Here is a 20,054-nt window from a genome sequence, read left to right as displayed (position 1 = left end):
GAGAAATGATATCGACTCGTTCCATTCAAGTGATCGAGTATTCTCTTTCAGACGGAGTCCTTTTTTAAAGGCGAGGTTATCTTTTGCACCTGTTTTTTTTACTATGGATTTTGCTTAAAAAACCTGCTAAAAAAAATTTGGGTTCTTTCTTTCCAAAAGTGTCAAGGACCACTGGGTGTCATCAATTAGTGCTGAACTTTTCTATCATGCCCTATTGAGAGAAATGTAAGATTATAACGCCTTTCCTGACATTTCTATGTTGACAGTTATTGACATTTATGTTAAGAAATGTTCCTCGAAATTGAACGTAGGTCATTACGAGAGCCAGGATTTTAGTTTAGCCTTTTCAAGTAAGACACTTCTAGACGCTAAAGCTATGATGCAGTTGAATGTGATGGCCTGATTTCGTATCCACGGAAACTTTTTCCAAGTTCCATGTCAGTAATCCATTATGGCCAAGAAAAATAGATGTGAGCAAATAAAGGTTCTGTCTACTAATTTGTTTCCCTCCAGATTCACCAACTCGACGAAAACGAGCTACAAATGACCGTCCAAGAAAGTAGGAGAAAAAGTCAAAAGACGAGAAAACCCCAACGAAACCGACGGAATTCGGACAAAGAACCAATGGTAGGTAGGCCTTGGCTTCAGATAATAGCCCAATGGTGTTCAATGCCACACGTTTGTGTGCATCCGTGAATCTGACCAAAGCAAAAAATTGACCGCATTACATCCCCATGATGAAGCTACTTGGGTAATTTATGATCGCAATTACTCTTGCCACGAAATTTTGCACGAGTGGGCGGAACGGGGTGGATTTTTCTCTTCTTCCGAGAAGTCTGGGGTCTGCCTGAGAAAGGAAATTGTTTCTCACAAAATAAATGGTACAATCCATGGAAAAGAGCCCAAGCACGGTTGTTCCAAGGTTCCTTTTCCGCAGGAATGGATCGGCATCACAAAGGCAGTACAGAGTAAACAGGGGATAGGTTTTTTACTCGTATATGTGAATACAACCTATTTTAGCATGAGCGTGCCTCTCGTTGAGGAAGAAAAATTGATTTGAAAATTTGCATGTGAATGGTCTCCCCATAGGATCACTCACGCTTTCAACCTTGAATGTACAGGAAAGTTGGTCGCCCATGAGACTATCAGAGAAAAGCAGACATTTGTCCAAATGCGCGCGAACATTTTGTTCCACCGGATAAACGGACAGGTTTGAAGCAGAAAATGATATTTTACAAGGATCATTTCCATCTCGGCCAGATATTGGGAGCAACCAGTCATTGATGCATTCTTCCTTACAACCTAACCTGAAAGTGGCCCGAGGGATTGAAGTGTCGTTTTCCGAGTTGGTGCCGCACAAGAATATCATCATCATCGTCGTCATTATTATCATCATCATCATCATCTTCTTTAGGCTTAGCGTGGCATGGTCCTCTTTGAGATCCAGCCCATCTATGCCAATGAAATGCATTTCCCTCTTCCCTCTTTCCTTTTCCGATGGAATGCCACTCTTTTGAGAGCCCGGATTGTATTTCCTTTGCAATCCCTTAGTTCAAGCTTTGATTTGAAAGGATCCCTCGAGATTTGTTCTGTCTTCTGTGCGAAGGATCGATTTTCCTTCATTCGTCGAAGAAGGGAAGGTATCTTTAAGACCATTGTGAAAGTGCATTTGATTTTTGCTCCCATTAAAACTCGTATTGGGTCCAAATCACCCCATTACCACACACCAACCGCAAGGAACCGGAAAATGATCTTGGAAAAAGGATTGGACGACTTGGGTAAAATGGGTCCTCTTGGGTCCATCTATTTTCATGGATCGTGAGAATTATGCAAAGTTCAAAAGATAGCAGAATAGCACGACGATTGCCAGGTCGAAATGCTGAGAGATTCGTTGTTTCTATTTGGCATGGCCAACATTTTTTCCATAGGCCTGTCTCAACATTTGTGGTGTTCTAAAGACGCCATCACATAGGACATTTGATGACTCATCTGAAAGTCATCGATGGACACGTTCCCTCTTTTTCTACAGGCTTCGCCTCGTTCGTAGGACGTAAATCTTCAAAGACCTTTTCCTTACCCAGGCAAATCTGTCTGTGGACTGACTGGACGACCATAGTACGTAGCCCCACATTCTAGTCCCCTCTTCAAGGAACCTCGGATTTCTTTTACCCTGGGTGGCCTTTGGCCTTTTGTCCAACAGTAAATCGTAAAGGTGACCACTGACCATCAAACACACGTTGCTTTTCAGATAAGGTCGGATTTTTGCGTGTTTCCTATCAAAAGACCTTAGGGGTGTTGGACATCCATTGGAAGTCCCAAGAATTCAAGTCATTCTCGCTTTCGTGGTTCCAGACTAAACTAAGATATTATTAGAGAACCCAAGCCTGCCTTTCGATTCCGAAGGGTCATTCAGAAAGTCGAACAAGGGCAAAGTGTGAGGAACGAAAATTGTGACGCAAAAGGTGCAAAATAATTCTTGTTTTCAAGTCTAAAGCTACCTCTTTACTTTAGCCTTCTTTTTTTTCAAGTAGTTACACTAGATAAAGAACATTAGAGCTCCGCAATGACTATTAAAAGTCCAGAGAAAGTCCACTGTGGATTGGCTTGTCCTTGTCCAAATACGATCCTACTCAAATTCACTTGTCGTGCAAGACGACGTCTTGTTGCCAAATTCTCCACTTCTCGCCCAAGTTTTATTCTTCCCGTCTCGGTCTTCGTTGGAGCCATTAAATTCCTCTTTCCCATTTTGGGCCCCCCATGGGTAAGCTCAAAATGATCCATACATCAAGGCTCAAGAGTTCCAAGCGAAACGGGGAAACGTTGGTCAAGTGGACAAGACATGGTCGCAAAAAAAGTGAGTTCCAATTCTAGGAACACCAGTGAAAAGGAGCAATGGAAAGGAAAAGGGAAAGATGTGGTCCCCATTTTTCGTCGCCTTGGTGAGCTTCTTGTGATTGTGGAATGGAGCGAAACCAAGTAGAGTGAGGAAAATTGGAACGGAAGGACCCCAAACCATTACAGAGTGGATTTACTCGAAAGAAAGTTAGTGCAAGATGGTTGGCATTGGCACTTTTTCTGATCAGGCACTTGATGGTGCATTCAAAATAATCATTTATTCATACAAACACGTTGCATTTGGGATAGCAATACGGTGCGTTAGATATAACCACCTTGGGTCACATCTTGAGATTTACTTGGTATGTAGACATTAGCCGAGAAATACTTTCAAGATAATAGCGAGCGGAACTATCTCGCAACAAGCTTGACGCTTCCGTTCTTGGGGGTCCTTCTTGTCCCTTTTCTTCTCAATTTGTGAAGGCTCCCTCTATCCCTTTCGGTCTTGGAACACCACCGACACCAAAGTTACTTCCAAATGAAATGAATGGAACGACTACAACTCACTTCCATGACTCTCTTGAGAGCCTTTACCTCTTAGGCAAGAAAATAAGCTCGGAATGATTAAAATTCATAACAGAACCTGTCCACATCTTGACTTCAAATGAGAAACGTTCATTTTGGGGTCACTTCAAGTCTTTGATTGTTATCTTCGTATCTTTGAAAGCGATTCATTCGAGGTTACAAACATTAGCAGTGCTTATGGCATTGTTCTCCAGCCAAAAATGCTTCTCAGAATGAATGGAAGAGAGGCAAAAGTATTGCTTTTTCAAGAGGGTTACATGCGGCCTTTGAAATTGACCAATTTTATCCGTTATGTTAGTAGTAGAAGTATTTGATTCAGTCCAAACACACGCAGGTACATGAGTGAACTCGATTATTCAAGGAAGGAAACAAAATATCAAGGTCTGAAATATTTATGTAAGACCACCTTCACGTCTCCTCTCTTACACATGATGTGTGGACGGAACCATTTCCATCAGCCTCCATTTCCTAGTCTGCTCCCATGGACTTTTACAAAACACACTCCAGACCTCTCATGCTCATTTTCAGTGAGCAGTGAGTACTGGAACCCGGTAAAAGCAAAGCGTACTATCCTTGGAAGGAGGGCATTGTAAATGAAAGCGAAACGAAAGAAAAGCCTTTCTCAAGATGACCTCAATTCCTAGAAAAAGAGGAATAATGCCTGCCTTGTTCTTAAGAGGAAGGAGAAAAACACATAGATTCAATCGACGAGCCCACATGGAAGTAAAAAGCTCTCAGACTTTAGGCGAGATGATTCGAACTTGTTTTTCGTGGATGAGCAGAATCAAGTTGCTTTACCATACTTCAACCTGACAACTAGTCTTGGTAGACTTGGAACTGATGTGGCTTCAAACGGAAGATATCTTCTCGGGCGTTATGGCCAATGTTTCCCATGGCCTTCTTTTGTGTTAAGAGAGTACACAGGAGACGAGAAAATGAGTGAATGAATGAATGGTCATCAGTCCATAATGGTCCTAAAGAATAGGCTCACTTCACGCCACCTCATTTGATTGCTCCCATGCGTGCTTTGCATCATTTTCACGCTTTTGATTTTCATATTTGTCCGCAGGGACGGCTTTGGGACGACTTACGACCTGACTGGATCATCATACGTTCGAGACTCATGCAGACAACCATCGAATCGACGAGCGAACACGACGATCACGTCGTTGCGTTTGAAGGCTGCTTTTGGCTTTTAGCCTTCTGCACGAGGGCTGATATGGATGATGATGGCCTTTTGGGTGGAATGTTACGAAGACTGTGAATGATCGATGAACGTTCTAATCACATCGATATTGCTTCACTCAAAGACTTTGGCTACTACTCTTCACTAGGTCTTTAGGGTGATGAAGTGGTGATGAAAACCTCACGGATGTGTTTGTGATCGAAAGGATAAAACGTAATAACTTTTCTATGAACAAATCAGAGCGATCATATTCAAACTGTTCCATGAATTTCTTATCTATTTTCGGAAGAGCCAACTACTTATGCAAAAACTTACTGATCTCATTCGAAGATATGTAGCAATGCATGCATTAGAATTGTGACCACATCCATTCTCGACTCCAATCTCGCACGATAACCTGCCTTCAAATGCAATTCATCATAGGATATGAACTTGAGAAAAGGATATCTTTACTGCCTGAAGAAAGGGCATTGACAGATGGCCAAAACTTGGCCCTGAGAAGAGATTCTGTACAAAATGAAGACCATCCTGGCCGAGAAAGGAGGAAAGGCAAGTTTCTTTTATCCCTCAAGACCTCATTAACAAACTTTCCACCCTTCTAGGTCCCCTTCACTCAAGTTCCGAGTACATTGAAGATAAGCAAAAAACATCCTTCCACCACCAAGCGAAGAATAGACAACGTTTTATCAAATCTGGTTCAAGCTTCTCTTCACGGGCAAAAAAGGACGCGATATGTTTGCCAATCTCAACGACGAGAGTCGCCTTGGCAAAAACTGAACAACAATTTATCAAAAATATGAAGGATAATTGATCAAAGGCAATTTCAACTCCTTCCATCGCAACCTTGCTTCTGGTTATCATCATCTAGGACGTATTTTTTACCAGAAGATCAACAATGAGATCAATCGGTCTTCAAAACGTTGAGTTGATCAATAGAGCCACGTTTACCCAACTAACGATTTTGGCTTCCATTCAATGATTTTAGATAGCATGAAGGTCTTTACGTTTCTGAAATGTTTTATGCTTCAGTGAATGTCCCAGGGGAATCGTTTGGCATATTGAAAATAATGCCATCAACTTTCCAGCTCAGAACAACTTGATCTAGAATTGCAGTCATATGTGAGTGTGTCATGTTCAAAAGTTAAAGTGTGCGCATGATTTAAGTCTTCAAATCAAGGAGACAAAGGTGATAATTCAGATCAAATTGGGGTAGCCTGGTCTCAACAGAGCCCAATTTATGACCGGTGCTAATATCCGCGGCCAAGCCTTTTGTTTATCTTAGAGAACCACTCGTGTCGAGCCTTTTGTTGTGTGGAGTGTCTTAGTTGGCACCGTTGACAAAGTAAGACTCACTTTCTCGAAAAGCTCGGTCACACTGGCAAATTTTGCAATCGTGCCTCTTTGCTTGTGCTCTAGACAGGTTCATGATGGCATCACGCTTTTCGCTCATTTCGAGTGGAGAACGTCTGCGAACAAAACGAGGGAATCAGTGGTAACATATTCGCTAAATTCCCTGCTCGTACGGATCCAATCACTTTCAAGAAACGAACTTACTCGACACTTTCTTTCGCTCTCAACTTTTATCCTTGACTTGAGGAAACCCTTCCCTATTTCAACTCAAATCGATCACAATCAAGATTCTAAAAGAGTTCGTTGAAGACTCATAACTGTAAGTGCTAAACTATAAGAATCCATTCTGAGATCCTCATTTTTCTCAAACGAAATTAACATCGTCGTACCAAAACCTTCCAATTTTGTTTGGAAAAAATACATTCACTAGAGTTTATGATAACTCCGGGACAATTTTCGCAGTGCATCGAAAGTTGGAATTCTCTTGTGTTGAAACTCTCTTGGTCTGTTAAAACAAGATTAATCGAGTGATCTAAGTTGCTATCTTCTATCCAGCCAATGGAACGAGGGACGTACGTACGTTAGGAGCATGCACGACTTGGTCGTTGGTCCCTCAGTTCGATTTCCCTGAGTTGAGCCCCTTGGTTGCAGACTAATCACGCAGGGGACTGGAACTTTTTGTCCCAAAGACAATTAGCCGCTGCCTTCTGTGTTGACCTTGACGGATTTCAAACGGAGGTCGAAGTTCAACTAAACTTTCATCGCATCATTGGGAACGGGATTCTTTCAACTTCATTAGACGCCCGATTGTTGGACAAACTCGTGCGTTCAGCCTTCAATTTTTATGGCCACTTTTCAATCAGATTAAGGTAATCGTTTTTTCTAAGGCCTAAGGAAGCATTATTTATTGCAAAAATGCGCTGTGCAATGCTCACTATCTCGTGGGCGTCTTGACAAATTACTATACGAATTCAATGGCGACTTCCGATATCGCTTGACAATGTTGCTTTATTTGGTTGTCAAAGCTCTCTCTGAATGGGTATAGTATTGACATCAAGGTACACTTGATAGCGAATTTTCTTATTCGCAAAGCCAACTCGAACCTTTTCTGGCGTCTCAGGAGTTTGCCAACGACATGGAAGTTAAAAGTTTCCTTGGTGGAGGGGCTAAAATTTGCTTGCATCGTCAGGCTTTCGGATTTCTTTTCAGACAAAGCAGACTCGTTTGACTCATCAAGCACTTCTTTTGTTTCCATCCTTGTTCTCCTCTTCCGAAGACGTTCATTATATTGCCAAGATAATAAAAGAGAACTAGCACAAAAGACAGAGGAGTACGTATATCTGAGACGTCCTACATAGAGAGCAAGTGGGAAAGCCTTTTCGGGATAAGTCGCCCTCACTAAAACAACGCCAGCATCGTTTTACCACACGGATATGCTGCAATAGTTTCGTGGCTTCATAAAGAAGATCGAAGATATGGCTCTAATGGGAAGGTGCGTTTGTACCATGAGACTCGGAGGTGGGACCAAAATATTGGTCCATCCTCTAGAGATCTTTCCACTGCAACAAAGCAGAACGGCTTTGATCTCCGGAAGGAGCCGTAGTGAGAACAGAGCGAAGGGAAGAGCCGTTCGTTGTGTCATCCTAAGATGGTTGGCTCGCTACTCATCTAAGATCTGGGCGCCCCAGGCTTTTCGGAAACGGATCCCAGCCAACCATTGGAACCTCAATACTGCTCGAACAAAGGCAGCCACGGATGAAGATGATGCATTTGGAGGAGGAAGGGGGTAACAACATCCCGAGAAACCCGAAATCAAGACAAATCGATATGCATCAGTGAGATTGTTTCAGACCCACCTAAGTGTGAAATTATTCCAAGAAAAAAAGGTACATCTTATTTACGCTTGTATGCCATTGCACTCTATCAGGATTGGGATGAGGATCATGTGCTTGAATGGGAGAAAGCTTCTTCCGACAATGACGAATCGGGCCACTTCACGACACAACACTCCCCTCCACCTCCACTTCCACCTCTGTGGGGAGGAAGAGCTCTCATTGCAAAATGTAGCTAGCCTCCGGTAATTTACTAATAATACACTACGCTCAAGGCCTTGAGCCAGCCATGATATAACAAGGCATCCAACAGGGAGGTTAATCGGTGGTGCTGAGCCAAATGGAACATTGATTCAATTCTCTGTGACCGGAGTCCGAGAAAAGCACACGAAGAAAGAGAAGCCAGTGCCCATGTGGTCTACCAATAATGAATTCATCAGGACTTGGCACAATCAACCATCGCTATAATTCCATGTTCATGCCAAAGAAAAGCTCGTAAATTAGGAGACACTACGAGTCTGTCTGCTAGTTAAGGAAGCTATCCAATTGGAGAGCGACCTCGGATTATGGCCATGATTGAACGAGAACATATGGAGTCACAGCCAAATATCAAGTAATATTGTTTGCCGCTCATTATCCAACCCAAAATGGAACACTCAGTATGTTCCAAAAACGACATGTTCAAGAAGCAACAACAAAAGTATTTTCCAACCGTTTATTCCATCGGAACGAGCTTTTCTGCGCTGCGTTTCTTCAAGTAACAGTACACATTATTGTCCATTGTTAAAACAATAATTGGTTGGTGCAAATTGGTGTTTAAATTTTCATGTCTCTCAAGACTCAATTACAGCCTTCAGTGGTGCTGGTGGTACACAAGATGGGAGCTAGAGGGAACAATGGACCTGAAGGGGAACTATAATTGTCGTCTTTGTGAGAACCATTTACTCAAGACTAACACTTATACATCTGAACGCGGCTCCATTGCGAATCGTGCATTATTGAAGGCTCTGAAATGAACTCAGGTCTCCTTGAATTTGCACATTTCGCGAGCCTTTAATTTGGACAAGTGCCATTGGATTTTCAGCATTCTTTTTATGGAGAGAACATATTATCAATATATCGGAAAATAGCAGAATAACGACTGTTCTTTGTGCTCCTTCCTCAATACGAGTATGTGCTCGTATGTAAATGTATTGTAATGCGAGAGCAGAACGAGTCAGGAGTAAATCAATTTGAAAGAGAGAGAGAGAGACATGATAATCTGTCTAATATCTGGCTGAGATAACGTCATTACTACGAAAAAAATATTCCTTTTGGGTAGAGGGAATTACAGCATTGTTGAACCATCGACAATCCACACCCTAGGGCACTTGAAATTGGGAGCATTGATTACTTTGGTTGTAACTAAATATCCTGGATTACGTCATACTCATATCGGATATCTGGGCGACTTTCTCTGATACAATGCCAACGAACCTCACATTAATGAAGGAGTTCGAAGAAATTGGATATTCAAAGCCTTGATTTTGGCCATTTCATATGTGTCATCCCCCAATTCGAAATCGAGGTGGCAAGGTGTATCATTAAATAAGCGATAGAACCAACCCTGAACAAAGCAAGTTAATGGACATCTAGAGATATGGACTTATACCAGAACAAATTGCGTCGTCTAAACCATTCATCTTGTCCTCAATTAACATTTACTTTGACCGAAAGATATGTCCAAATGAAGTGAATGGGTCAATTTAGGTCAAGAATCAGCCTTAAAATAACTTGATATAACGATATAACTTGGAACGCAACTCTCAAAAATCAAAAGTGGCTTGACCTTAATAGCAACGATCTAATACTCTTCTTTCATGCATATGTTATGAAAAGGGAATCAGAATTGCTTTGAACCTAAGCAGGCCGATTTGGCAATGAACTCGATCAAAGTCCATATTTCTAGAAGTCCTTTGCGAGTTTTATCGATCTCGTTCGTTTTGACAAGACACTCTTCCCACAATTTTGGTACAAAGATATATCCAAATTAGGTAGGAGCTTTCTTTGGAGGAAAAAAATTGGGAAATATTCCAACAAAAATGGTTCATTGCTCTTATCGACCTTGTATGTACGTATGTCCATTACTTACCTTTGAGTAGACTCCAGCAGACGAGAGTTCATTCTCAATGACCATGACAATGATGCCAAACATGCCCATGACCAAGGCATAATCACTGATGCGTTTTCGCTTCTCGAATAGCGCTTTCCGGCGTCCCAGACGATGAGAGAGACTGAAAACGTAAAAAAGGACAGGTTCTAATACGAATTTCGGTTTTAAAAACACTGTTTTACGAGCCAATTAGTGAAGTATTCTTTTCAGAATCCTTGAAGTCAATGTGCTCCAACAGGGCAAACGGTTATAGTCTTGCATTAATGTCAGAAATCAAAACGGTCACACTGAATTGTATTTGTAAGTGATTATAACTTCCCAGATTCCTCAGGATTAAAGAACTAAATTTTGAGAACTTTGTCGCTAAAATGGATAGGTTTTAGGAAGGATTGGTAATGTTAACATTTCAGACTGTGGACTTTTGCTCAATTACTCAAGACTAGATTTGAAATTGAATTTTGCGTGGGCAGAAGTTAAAGAAGTTTGCACGGAGTCAATCAGCTTGCGTCGACAGATTGCAAACCAGTGATGCAGTGTTTGATCACTATTTAGCTTTTGAGATCAGGATATGTTGCTGGACCCGAACTCTAAATATTCAAGCACTGTTTAAACTCAGAAGTACTGGCTTACAATCTGATGTCACTGGCAAATTGATCACATCAGTAGTACTCGTAAGTGCTATTTCCTACGTGCGGATGGTCTAACCTGTCGAAAGGCAACAACCGGTAATGAAACAGTGCCAAACTTCTGCTCGATCTGAAAATCAATTACAAGTCCAGTCTCTTTATAAATATCAGTCAATAGAGACATACAAAGGTATGGGCATTGTATTAACACGGAAGCTTCAATTTCATAATTTCAGCATGGTTTGCACATTACCCCTTACTTGGGTACTGAATATTTGGATCTGTTGTCTTACACTGTCTTTACTTGGAATTAAAGCAGTATTCTGCTGATTTATCTGAATTCTTCCAAATTATTTGCAGGGAACAAATAGTGATTGGCGCTCAACGCTTTTTCCGCAAAACACCTGCCCTTAAAATTAATTTTACTTGGCACATGATGATATATCAATATAAAATGCATGATCGTGCTAATGTCGAAATAAAGTAGACGGACTTGAATTTTGGGGATTTGCCTCTGAAAAGTGTCAAGTACACAAGCAAGGCTCAAAATTGTGCGGGGGGCTTTGTAACCACTTTGAGATAATAAAGCTTAAAGCTGGGGTACTTCGACTCAATCGGTATTTTGTAAATATTGCACTTTTTCTCTTCCACCCGCCAGTCATATGAAAGCACTTATTATCAGTTATGCAGCGATTGCTGCGTATCCTGAAAATTGCTAAAATTCAATAGCCCGTGCCTGAACACTTTGGGAAGCTTATTTACCGTGCCTTTATTTGACATGACTCTATTGACTATCTTTAGCCCGAAAACAATAAAAACTGAGATAACGCCAACTTTTTTTCAAGTTTTGCACTATCGTTTCATCGGCATGCAATGTGAAATTTGTCCCCTCAAAGAATGAAATTTTATGATATGTTATCATAAATAATAATAATTCGATGTGAAATTTGCATGTCCCTTTTGGGTTACCAACAGTCAGAAACATATGGCGTTCGAGAAAAACATCGATTGCTGGGAACTTTCACTGGATTCACAAATATAAGGTGGTGTTTTTCCAGGAGAGAACTGTTCTTGGGAGGTGAGGATTTCCAAACCAGACTCTGCAACCGAGTGACAAGCTTGCATTTTCAAAGACACATTGAGACTTTACGATAGACAATGTAGAAAACACATTTAGAACAAATACGTCGTCCACTCGAGACTTCAATAACATCGAGATGACTGTCATTTTTGGCGTTGAGTTCGAGACAGAAAATTGGCTTGAAGAGCCGGACAAACAATCATATTTACCCAGATTTTGGAGTGATCCTAAGACAAACAATCATGATGCAAAAGCAAAAAGAGTTAAAAGGCATTAAGCAAACGGAAATCAAGACAAGATGGGTAGCTTGTAATATCGAAGGGGTCTAACCACTAGTTTGTATAGCGCGAAAAGTAAAGAAACCGGTTAAAAAGCTGCCAGAAGATCGTGTGAGCTTCATCGAGTGAAGTCTCTGTAATTTTGGGGGCTTAATACCAGCCCTAGTTTTGGGAATTGCTTTGTTGTTATGGTACAAACATAGTACAGACATAAATTGTAGAAAACGAAACCAAACGATAAATAATAACTTCTCGCGGAACGGCATTAAAGGGCACTTGAGGACTATCACGCATAATGGATAGACGTAGCACAAAAGCAGCAGACTACAAATAGAGATGGACATAGAGATGGCATTGCGTTCTAGTTCTAGTCTAATAATCTATCTGGAGGATCCATTAAGCCTAGAGCATCTTCACCGATCATGCCTGCTCTCAGCTACTGGGAGCTCAAAACCCTTTCATAAGGGCTGAATCTCCTCCAAGTTAAGGCGTGTATAATAAATATGTGTGTTTGCGTGTGTGCGTCGTGTGAAGGCGAAGAAGGCTGCTCGTTTAATGTCATCCTCCAGATCTTGTGACGCTTCTGCTAGGGACAGGAGGAGGGGAGGCCTTTTGAGGGTCATGATGGGTGCGAGTTCGCTGGGATCTGGTTGGCCCTACCTGTATCCGACGTTTGACTTGTCCTTGCCATTCTTGTCGTCAGGGTACTTTGGGAACTCAGAATGGACGCCCACCAGAGCAATGGAGGCGTCGCCATCAAGACTCTTCTTAGACATGTTGGCCAGAGTTGTAGCCGTTGGGGTGGGTGAAGAGGGTTCGCTGGACAGCTGAGGGTGTGGCCCAGGGGGTCCAGCGGCTGTGACAGCTGCGGCTGCTGCGGCTGCAGGACCACTAACTACACCGCCAGCTGGAATTGAGTGAATGGAAAGGGAGGGATTCCTCAACTGGAAAGCAAAGTGAATACTAAGAGTAAAGTGAAAATCACAACTATTCGTCTGGGGAAACGAAGTGAAAGGTCCAGGGTTTGGGGTTTGGTGGGGTGTGTCTTAATTGACCGAAAGAAGGAGAAGGACGAGAATAAGGAGATGCCAGGTGTCGCGTTACACATTACGGTTATTTGAAACCAGTTTCTTTTCTCCTAGTCATGGTTGGGCTGCCTCGTGGCAAAAGTTGTAGGAGGAAATGAGGTAGAGAGGTTAAGGCACCGAAAGGAGGACGTTTTGTCATTGGAACAAGACGGGAGTGGGAAAAGGTGGAATGGTGTTTTTGAATGTATGGGACGTATATGTTCTCGAATCACCGTGTGTGACTTTGGTACCCCATCCAAGTGTTTGTATAGTAAGTTTGGTAGAAGTGAGTGTGTAAGTGCAAGTGTGTGAGTGAGTGAGTGGGTGGGTGGAGAGTAGGGTTACTACGTGATGTGCGTAAAACAAGACCCCAATTCAAACATGGCCTTTCATCACGGTCTTTGGCCCCCAAGTTATAATTTAAGGTCAATGGCTTCAACTGTGTTAGTTTCTATCATACACCAGTGTACGTATATATATCCTAGTCCATCATGGGAGTACGCACAGTACACTGAAAGAAAGACAAAGAAGCCCCGATCTCGTCCAAGATGGAGGCAGACTGGTTTTGAGTACCCCAATAAATGATCATGTGTTAGCGGGTATATTATTGTGAGAGAACTCTCTGAAGGTCTGCAATGGAAGGCCACGTTCAATTTATGAATTGCACATACTTGGGCAGTATTTGCCCTTTTGAGGGCATAGGAAATGTCATTTCCATTCCAAGTGGTCCAATAATTGAGAAAGATAAACAAACAGATGACTGAACTTTTGGGGCTCACAGCCAAATTGGAACATTACGTTTCTTCAATGCCCATTATCATTGACAGAACTCAATTTCACGCTCAAAGTTATGGCGTGTTACCTTTGCCATTTGGCAAATGATTTCCACAAAAATCGAGCTTCTCTTGTGTGTTCTTTTGGCAAGCATTATACAGGTTTTCCTACATTTCCTAACCTAAGAAGCCCCGGATCTTTTTGAAATTTATCCCTGAATTAAGGTGGATCAGGTACCTGCCAGATGTCTAGGGATAAGTACTTGTAAGCCGTCAAAAAGAAGCCATTATATGCTCAAGAACCCAGCTGTGTGTAGCACGTTTTACTTCGGTTTCTGCGAAATCTTTTTGGAAGCTCTTCTCTTCCTGGGAACTACTTGACGAGGGCTTTTACATCGCGATTTTGCGATGTTTTTCTTCCAAACGGGTAGGTTAGCTAGAATTTGTTCCTTTCCTTTATTTATCATATTACATTATTTTTATTGTACAACTTAAGGTACATTCCCTCAGGTCAAGGCCCAAAGATTTTTAAGATTGAGGCTTGACCTTAGGCATGATTTTTTTTACTGCAACTTTTCTTTCTCGCCACAGTTTTTTGGTCGCTTTTTCGCCTGCCACATTTCCTAATTGAAGCGGGAAAAACTTGTCTCCTACGAAGTCTTTTTCACTCAAACCATGACCTTGGTAACTTCATGAAAAATCGGAAACAAAAAGAGCCATAGGTCAAACAAAGTACCAATAACGCATTAACATTTTTTATCAAGGCACATCTCATCAAGATTTTGTAGCAAAGTGAGAGCTATTACATTAATAATAAAACATATCGCGTTTCACACTTCATGTTCAGACAACCTTTAAAATGAAGGTTATTTTCTACTTTCTCGAAAACATGACAGGTTTAGGACTCCTTTTAAGAAAATATGGTAGATTTTTATAAATCATGACTTACGATGACCAAGTACGTTTAGATCAGTTAAAACAGAATGATCTGAAACTATTTCCATTCGTTTTCAAGACACGTAAACACGTGGTGAATGTGTAATACTTTCTTTGTATGTTTGTTGGCTAGCCTTTCATGTAAATTCTGCGAAATGTGTTTCAAATATTGATGTTTATGTAATGTAACATGCGCGACGTTCAATGATGAAGATCTCAAGACTATATCATGCAAGAAAGGCTTTTTTAAAACAGCTCAACATGCGTTGTTCAAGACGAATCGAACTTAACGGATCTCTGACATGAATGCCAGAAATATGCCATCTTACGTATTCTCTGTTTTGAAAGCCAACAACCCGGGCAGTTCTGATATTGCCAAACCAACTTGAGACAACCCATGAATACCTCCTAGACTTGATGGAAAGATGTCATACCTTTCGTCTTCAACCTCTTCGTCGTCGTTAAGTGGAATACGTAGGGCTTGAATGCGGGGCCGGTCCCTCCTTTTCCAGTTGGACATGACATCAAGTTTTTAATCTCCGTTCAATTTAGACCCTCTTTCGAGACACAATTGTTGAGCACTCACAAACAGCAAATAGGAAGTGGAACGAAACTCTTTGCACTTTCTTTCACTATGGAAAAGTTGAGAGCAATATCCTTGAGGAAGTGCAAGCTAGCTAGCTCGCTCCACACACTCAAAACGCAACCAACCAACCAACCAAGCAATCCACATGGCACTAATCTGCCTGGCCACTCTTGACGACAGACACCCGAGGATGTTTGCTATATCCTCATGGAGGATGGAGAGGAGAGAGCGAGGGATAGATGAGAAGAATGGGCGAGAGAGGCTGTGGGAGTGGTGTGTATGTCCAACAATTAAAACTATTGCCACTTCGGTGCCACTCTGAGCGCTTCAATTCCAAAAGGCTCTTCTTGTTCCATGTTGTTTCTAAACCCACTCGCTCACTTACTCACTCGCAGGCTCCAAGGTTGTGTCACCTCTCTTCTGGAGGCTAATTTTTCAGCTGATGTGGTGAGGTTCAAGATGGAACAGGAGAATTGGAACAAGAGGAGTAAATGGAGGAAGACGCAAGGCAAGGTAGATGGAGGAGAATCCAGTGGAACAGAACCAGCCAACTCTAGCAATGCTCAAACAGGTGGGCTGAGGGGATTTCCACGTCGAATCGTTTCACAAAGAAGGTCAAATTACCATTCACACCAATTTGAGAGGGGTCATTTCCAAGAGGAAGTCGTTCGTTTAATTTTCGCTCGTGTCCATTTAATTTCTTGAGAATACGCCCTTTTGATTTTTGGCCGTCGTTTGTTTTTTTTATTAAAACCCTCTGCTCACAGAATCAGTTTGCGTTTCTTCATGTGAGAATATGAAGATGGAGATCGGGGATGGGGATGGGGAATCGATGAATGAATGCAAAAATGTTATCCTTCACGTATGGATGGAGATCACAGTTATGTTGTACGGAGACGACAACCGCTGTCGCACTTTTGTTATCCTAATCAGAGGAAGGGCCTCATCACTCGATTTCACCTTGAAGTACCTCGTCGTGTGGAAAACCATCCAACGTCAGTGGAGTCTATCATTATGGCCCTAATACTACTACAACACTAAGCATAAATGATTGTTTGCGAGAGAGCCTAACTCGCATAAGGCTCTCAAAGACAGTGGTGCGCTTGTTGTGTCAATCTATGACCGAGTCACACGGGCTAAACCAAGCTGGTTGTTCCGAAGATGGAGCCGATGGCACCCGGTGAACAAGAGAAAGAAGAGGAAAAGGAGGAGGAGGAGGAGGAGAAGGAGGAGAAGAAGAACAGCGAGAGTGAGAAGGGGAGGAGGAGAAGGAGGAACAAGACCGAGAAGAGGAACAGCTAGATCAGCCGCGAACCTGACACCCTCCAAGCAAACGTCGAAGAGGCACACGAGGACGAAGTGGCCTTTATCGCACTCCTCCTACAACTCACAAGGTCTGTTTTTTCCTCGGGCTCGTTGTTGCCTGTGGTGGTGGCAGTCGTCGCCGCTCTCCGTGGGTCATGGTTGGTAGTCATGGATCTTGACGGAATAGCTTCGAGACTTGTTCCATCTCTGATTGCCTCCTCACCCATTTTCTCGAGCCTCAAACTGAGAACCCGCGAATCAGCGAGTCAACTTCGAACGAACGGGGATGGTTACGTTGGAACGAGAACACCACGAAAAGCAGCCAGAAGAAGGAGCAGAGGGAAGTTCTCAACCGAGAGGAAGGAAGAGAAAAAGAGAGGGAGAGAGAGAGAGAAAGACAGACAGAGGGAAAGACCTAAGTCATTGAAGGGTGCAGCCTCAGGAACTAGGTTTCATTAGCTAAAGCACGAGCCAGCCAGTCGACCCGCCACCCAGCCACCAGAGCAACTACGGCCCCTCCGAGTCCCTCTCATCATCTTCTGCTTCTTCTTGTTCCTCCTCCGCCAATCGTCATGATGGCAAAGCGCCACCATCTCGCCAACTCCTTCTTTAGCACTCAACCATCCGTCCAACTTCGAGGCGGTACTCTCTCCACTCAGAGAGTTTAGCACGGGGAACAACAAAGAGGAAATTCTCATTTTTCGTACTCGTCTTTCTCCCCCAGCACCTGCTGTGATCCCCGGCCTCGACGTATTCCAAGAACAGGCCTTTCCAGCCCTCAGCCAAAGTGACAGAATTCATCGATCACCGTCTCTTCTTCGTCTCTTGCTTGCTTTTGTGTACATACACGTATGTACGTACGTACGCTTAGATGGGACGCACTACTCCTAGTACTGGTGTTCTACCTAGTCGCTCGTGCTTCTCTTTCTTCCAATTCCATTCGCCTTTGGTTCTCATGTATATTTTGGACCCCAAGAGCCATCTCCACTTTTTTCTCTCCGTTTGAGGTCCTACCAATGTTTTCTTTTCCCGTCGCCCTTGAACGACACACTGGTTTACAGTACGGCCATGTTTCGACGGACATGTACGTATATTCCACTAACTCAAAGCGAGATGTTTCCCCTGATCTCGACAATCGCGGGCTTTGCTAGTGGAACCTCAGAACCTCAGCCCCAGCAGGCATTGTTGAGCCTTCAACAGAAGCGCCAAAGCGATTGATGATGCCCATGTAGAATGTCCCTTGCCTCGTGGAGCTGAAAGAAACTCGACACCCCAGCAATGTCGAATATGGATCGACGATGATGGAAAAGGATATGGGGAATGCGCCAAAAGGATCAAAAGGAACACCCCCAAGTTTTGTCGGAATCAGACGGCATGACTTCCATATGATGCCATGCTTTCTCGCCTAGAGACACGAAATTGACCCAAGTCGAGCCGAAAAATCGAAGACTCGGAAAAGCTCATAGGTAGAATGAATGATTGTCTGCCCTTCAGAATCATGATATCTCAACTTGAAAAACGAATTACTCCTACTTCTTTTCCATTTCAGCCGCAAATGGATTGCACTTTACAATATGAAAGCCATAAGAGGAATTTATCCCCAAATATGCTTAGTTTCCAAAACGTTTTAGTAGACGCAACAAAAACCTTTTTCGTAGAAATGATAATTAGACATGATTCTCTATGTTAGCAATCAATGGACGAAGAATCACGATATCATGGTGTGACAGATACGCGAAAATTATTTCATTAATAAACTTCCACGTGCGGATCATCTTACTTCCATGATTCTAATTCCAAGATTTTGATGTGCTTTAAAAAATATAATCTACTTAGGTGCGCCATCAATGCAGAATTTCAACCTCGGCTGGTGTGAGGGGGGAGTAAAATTGATAATATAATTGGAGACCTCATTGATTACAAGGGAAGAAATCAATGCAATGTCAATTGCCAATTTCAAGTTTCTTTCGTTTCTTAGAACCCTGGAGAGTACCAGATGATTGGTCACAAACGTTAATGTTATAAGTTCTTATTATAAATTTATAAAGTATAGAGAAATATGATTTACTATGATAGAAATACGAAATTGAGATAGCAACTTCATGTTTAAAATGGTACCAATGCTTTGAATGAATAATTTCTGGATCTTCTCTGAATCATGAAACGCGTTCGTGAGCAAATCGGAGTGAAAACTTGGCCATGAAATCATTTTTTTCGTGCAAGGAAACGAAAATTATCTAGAACTTGATCATACGGAAAGACCGCTTTCGACCTGGGGAGATTCATTCCAAATTATTTAACGAATTTTGAAGTCCCTTTCTGTGTTTTTCCTTTGGTCAACTTTCGAAGGACACGTGATTTTGGGTGCGCATTCGGACATTTCACGGGGCTTGCAACAAGATCTACGATGCTGAGGTGACAGGAAAGAAATCAGTTCAATACGAACCCCAGCAGCCTCATTGTCGTCATTAAAGGACACGCTTAAGTACCGGGGAGACTTCAAAGAATGCCTGGGGGTGGTTGAAACCGAGCTCGTTGCTCCACTAGGAGCCGTACCCAATGGAGCCGTGCTCAAAGTGTGCGACCTTTGATAATTCCTCCTCTTGGCCGAAGAGGAAGTCATGGCTCGAGGGAGACTGATTCGAGAGCTCTGAAAGATTTAACAACAAAGTCATTCTCAAAGACAAAGAATGAAAAAGCAAAGCGACGGTCTGCACGGGATGAGAAGCACTAAATACGATGGTTCTAACACTACTCGATTTAGAGACATTGTGCGCTCAAGGAAGTGATCTGTCCATGGAATCGTCCATTGAGCGACAACACCCGACTTGTTACTACTGTACCGTACCGTGCTCGGATAGTTCAAATTCAAACCGCCAGGGATGAATAAGCTATCTCGCTTGGTCTTCGTGTGGGATTATGGTTCTCAAATCTGCTGGGAAGGATAAGGCCTGATCCCAAACGATAAGACATGAGTAAACAGGACAGACAAAAAGCTTTGAAAGATAGCAACAACCTCAATGAGCAATTGAGAGAGTGAAACAAAAGTCGACCGGTTCTATTCCCGTTGAAGTAAAGTAGTTCACTACGTAAGTACATACAGTACAGCTGTATATTCCGCTTAAGAACAAACCATGAGGAAGAGATACGGTAATGCGAAATGTTGTTGCTGTTTGAATAACGGAGTAATGTAGATAGGATGTCATTCTCAAAGATGGCTACAACCATACTAACTACAAATATGCACGGACAAGGACGGAAGTGCGTGCGAATGTGATTGGTGGTAATCACGCCATCTTGCTACATTACAGTTGCAGTATTTACCCCTTTGTTCTGTGAATCTTTCCTCATATCTTCAACTTTTCCCAATAATGGATGTATCGGGGACGAGTTCGATAGTGGAGAGGAGCTGCGATCATTCTTGTCTGGTCTGTCTTTAATCTTTTGACGCCAAAGTGAAAA

At 42.4% G+C, this 20,054-nt stretch overlaps 1 protein-coding gene across 1 annotated transcript in view; it reads right to left on the bottom strand.

Annotated features, from left to right (window-relative positions):
• Window positions 1–20,054, bottom strand: part of LOC131878787 (small conductance calcium-activated potassium channel protein 2-like) — a 56,805-nt gene that overhangs the window by 34,039 nt on the left and 2,712 nt on the right. Inside the window, exons 3-6 of the mRNA XM_059224909.1 lie at window positions 19,039–19,242; window positions 12,586–12,869; window positions 11,857–11,874; window positions 9,920–10,061 (exon numbers count right to left, since the gene is read on the bottom strand). Coding sequence (XP_059080892.1) covers window positions 9,920–10,061; window positions 11,857–11,874; window positions 12,586–12,869; window positions 19,039–19,242 — 648 coding nt within the window. The remainder of the gene's footprint in view (window positions 1–9,919; window positions 10,062–11,856; window positions 11,875–12,585; window positions 12,870–19,038; window positions 19,243–20,054) is intronic.

This window comes from Tigriopus californicus, chromosome 4, assembly GCF_007210705.1.
Source record: "Tigriopus californicus strain San Diego chromosome 4, Tcal_SD_v2.1, whole genome shotgun sequence".
NCBI classification, from domain to species: domain Eukaryota; kingdom Metazoa; phylum Arthropoda; class Copepoda; order Harpacticoida; family Harpacticidae; genus Tigriopus; species Tigriopus californicus.
Note: the sequence above shows the minus strand (reverse complement) of the source record. Positions and strands in the feature narration are given on the sequence as shown.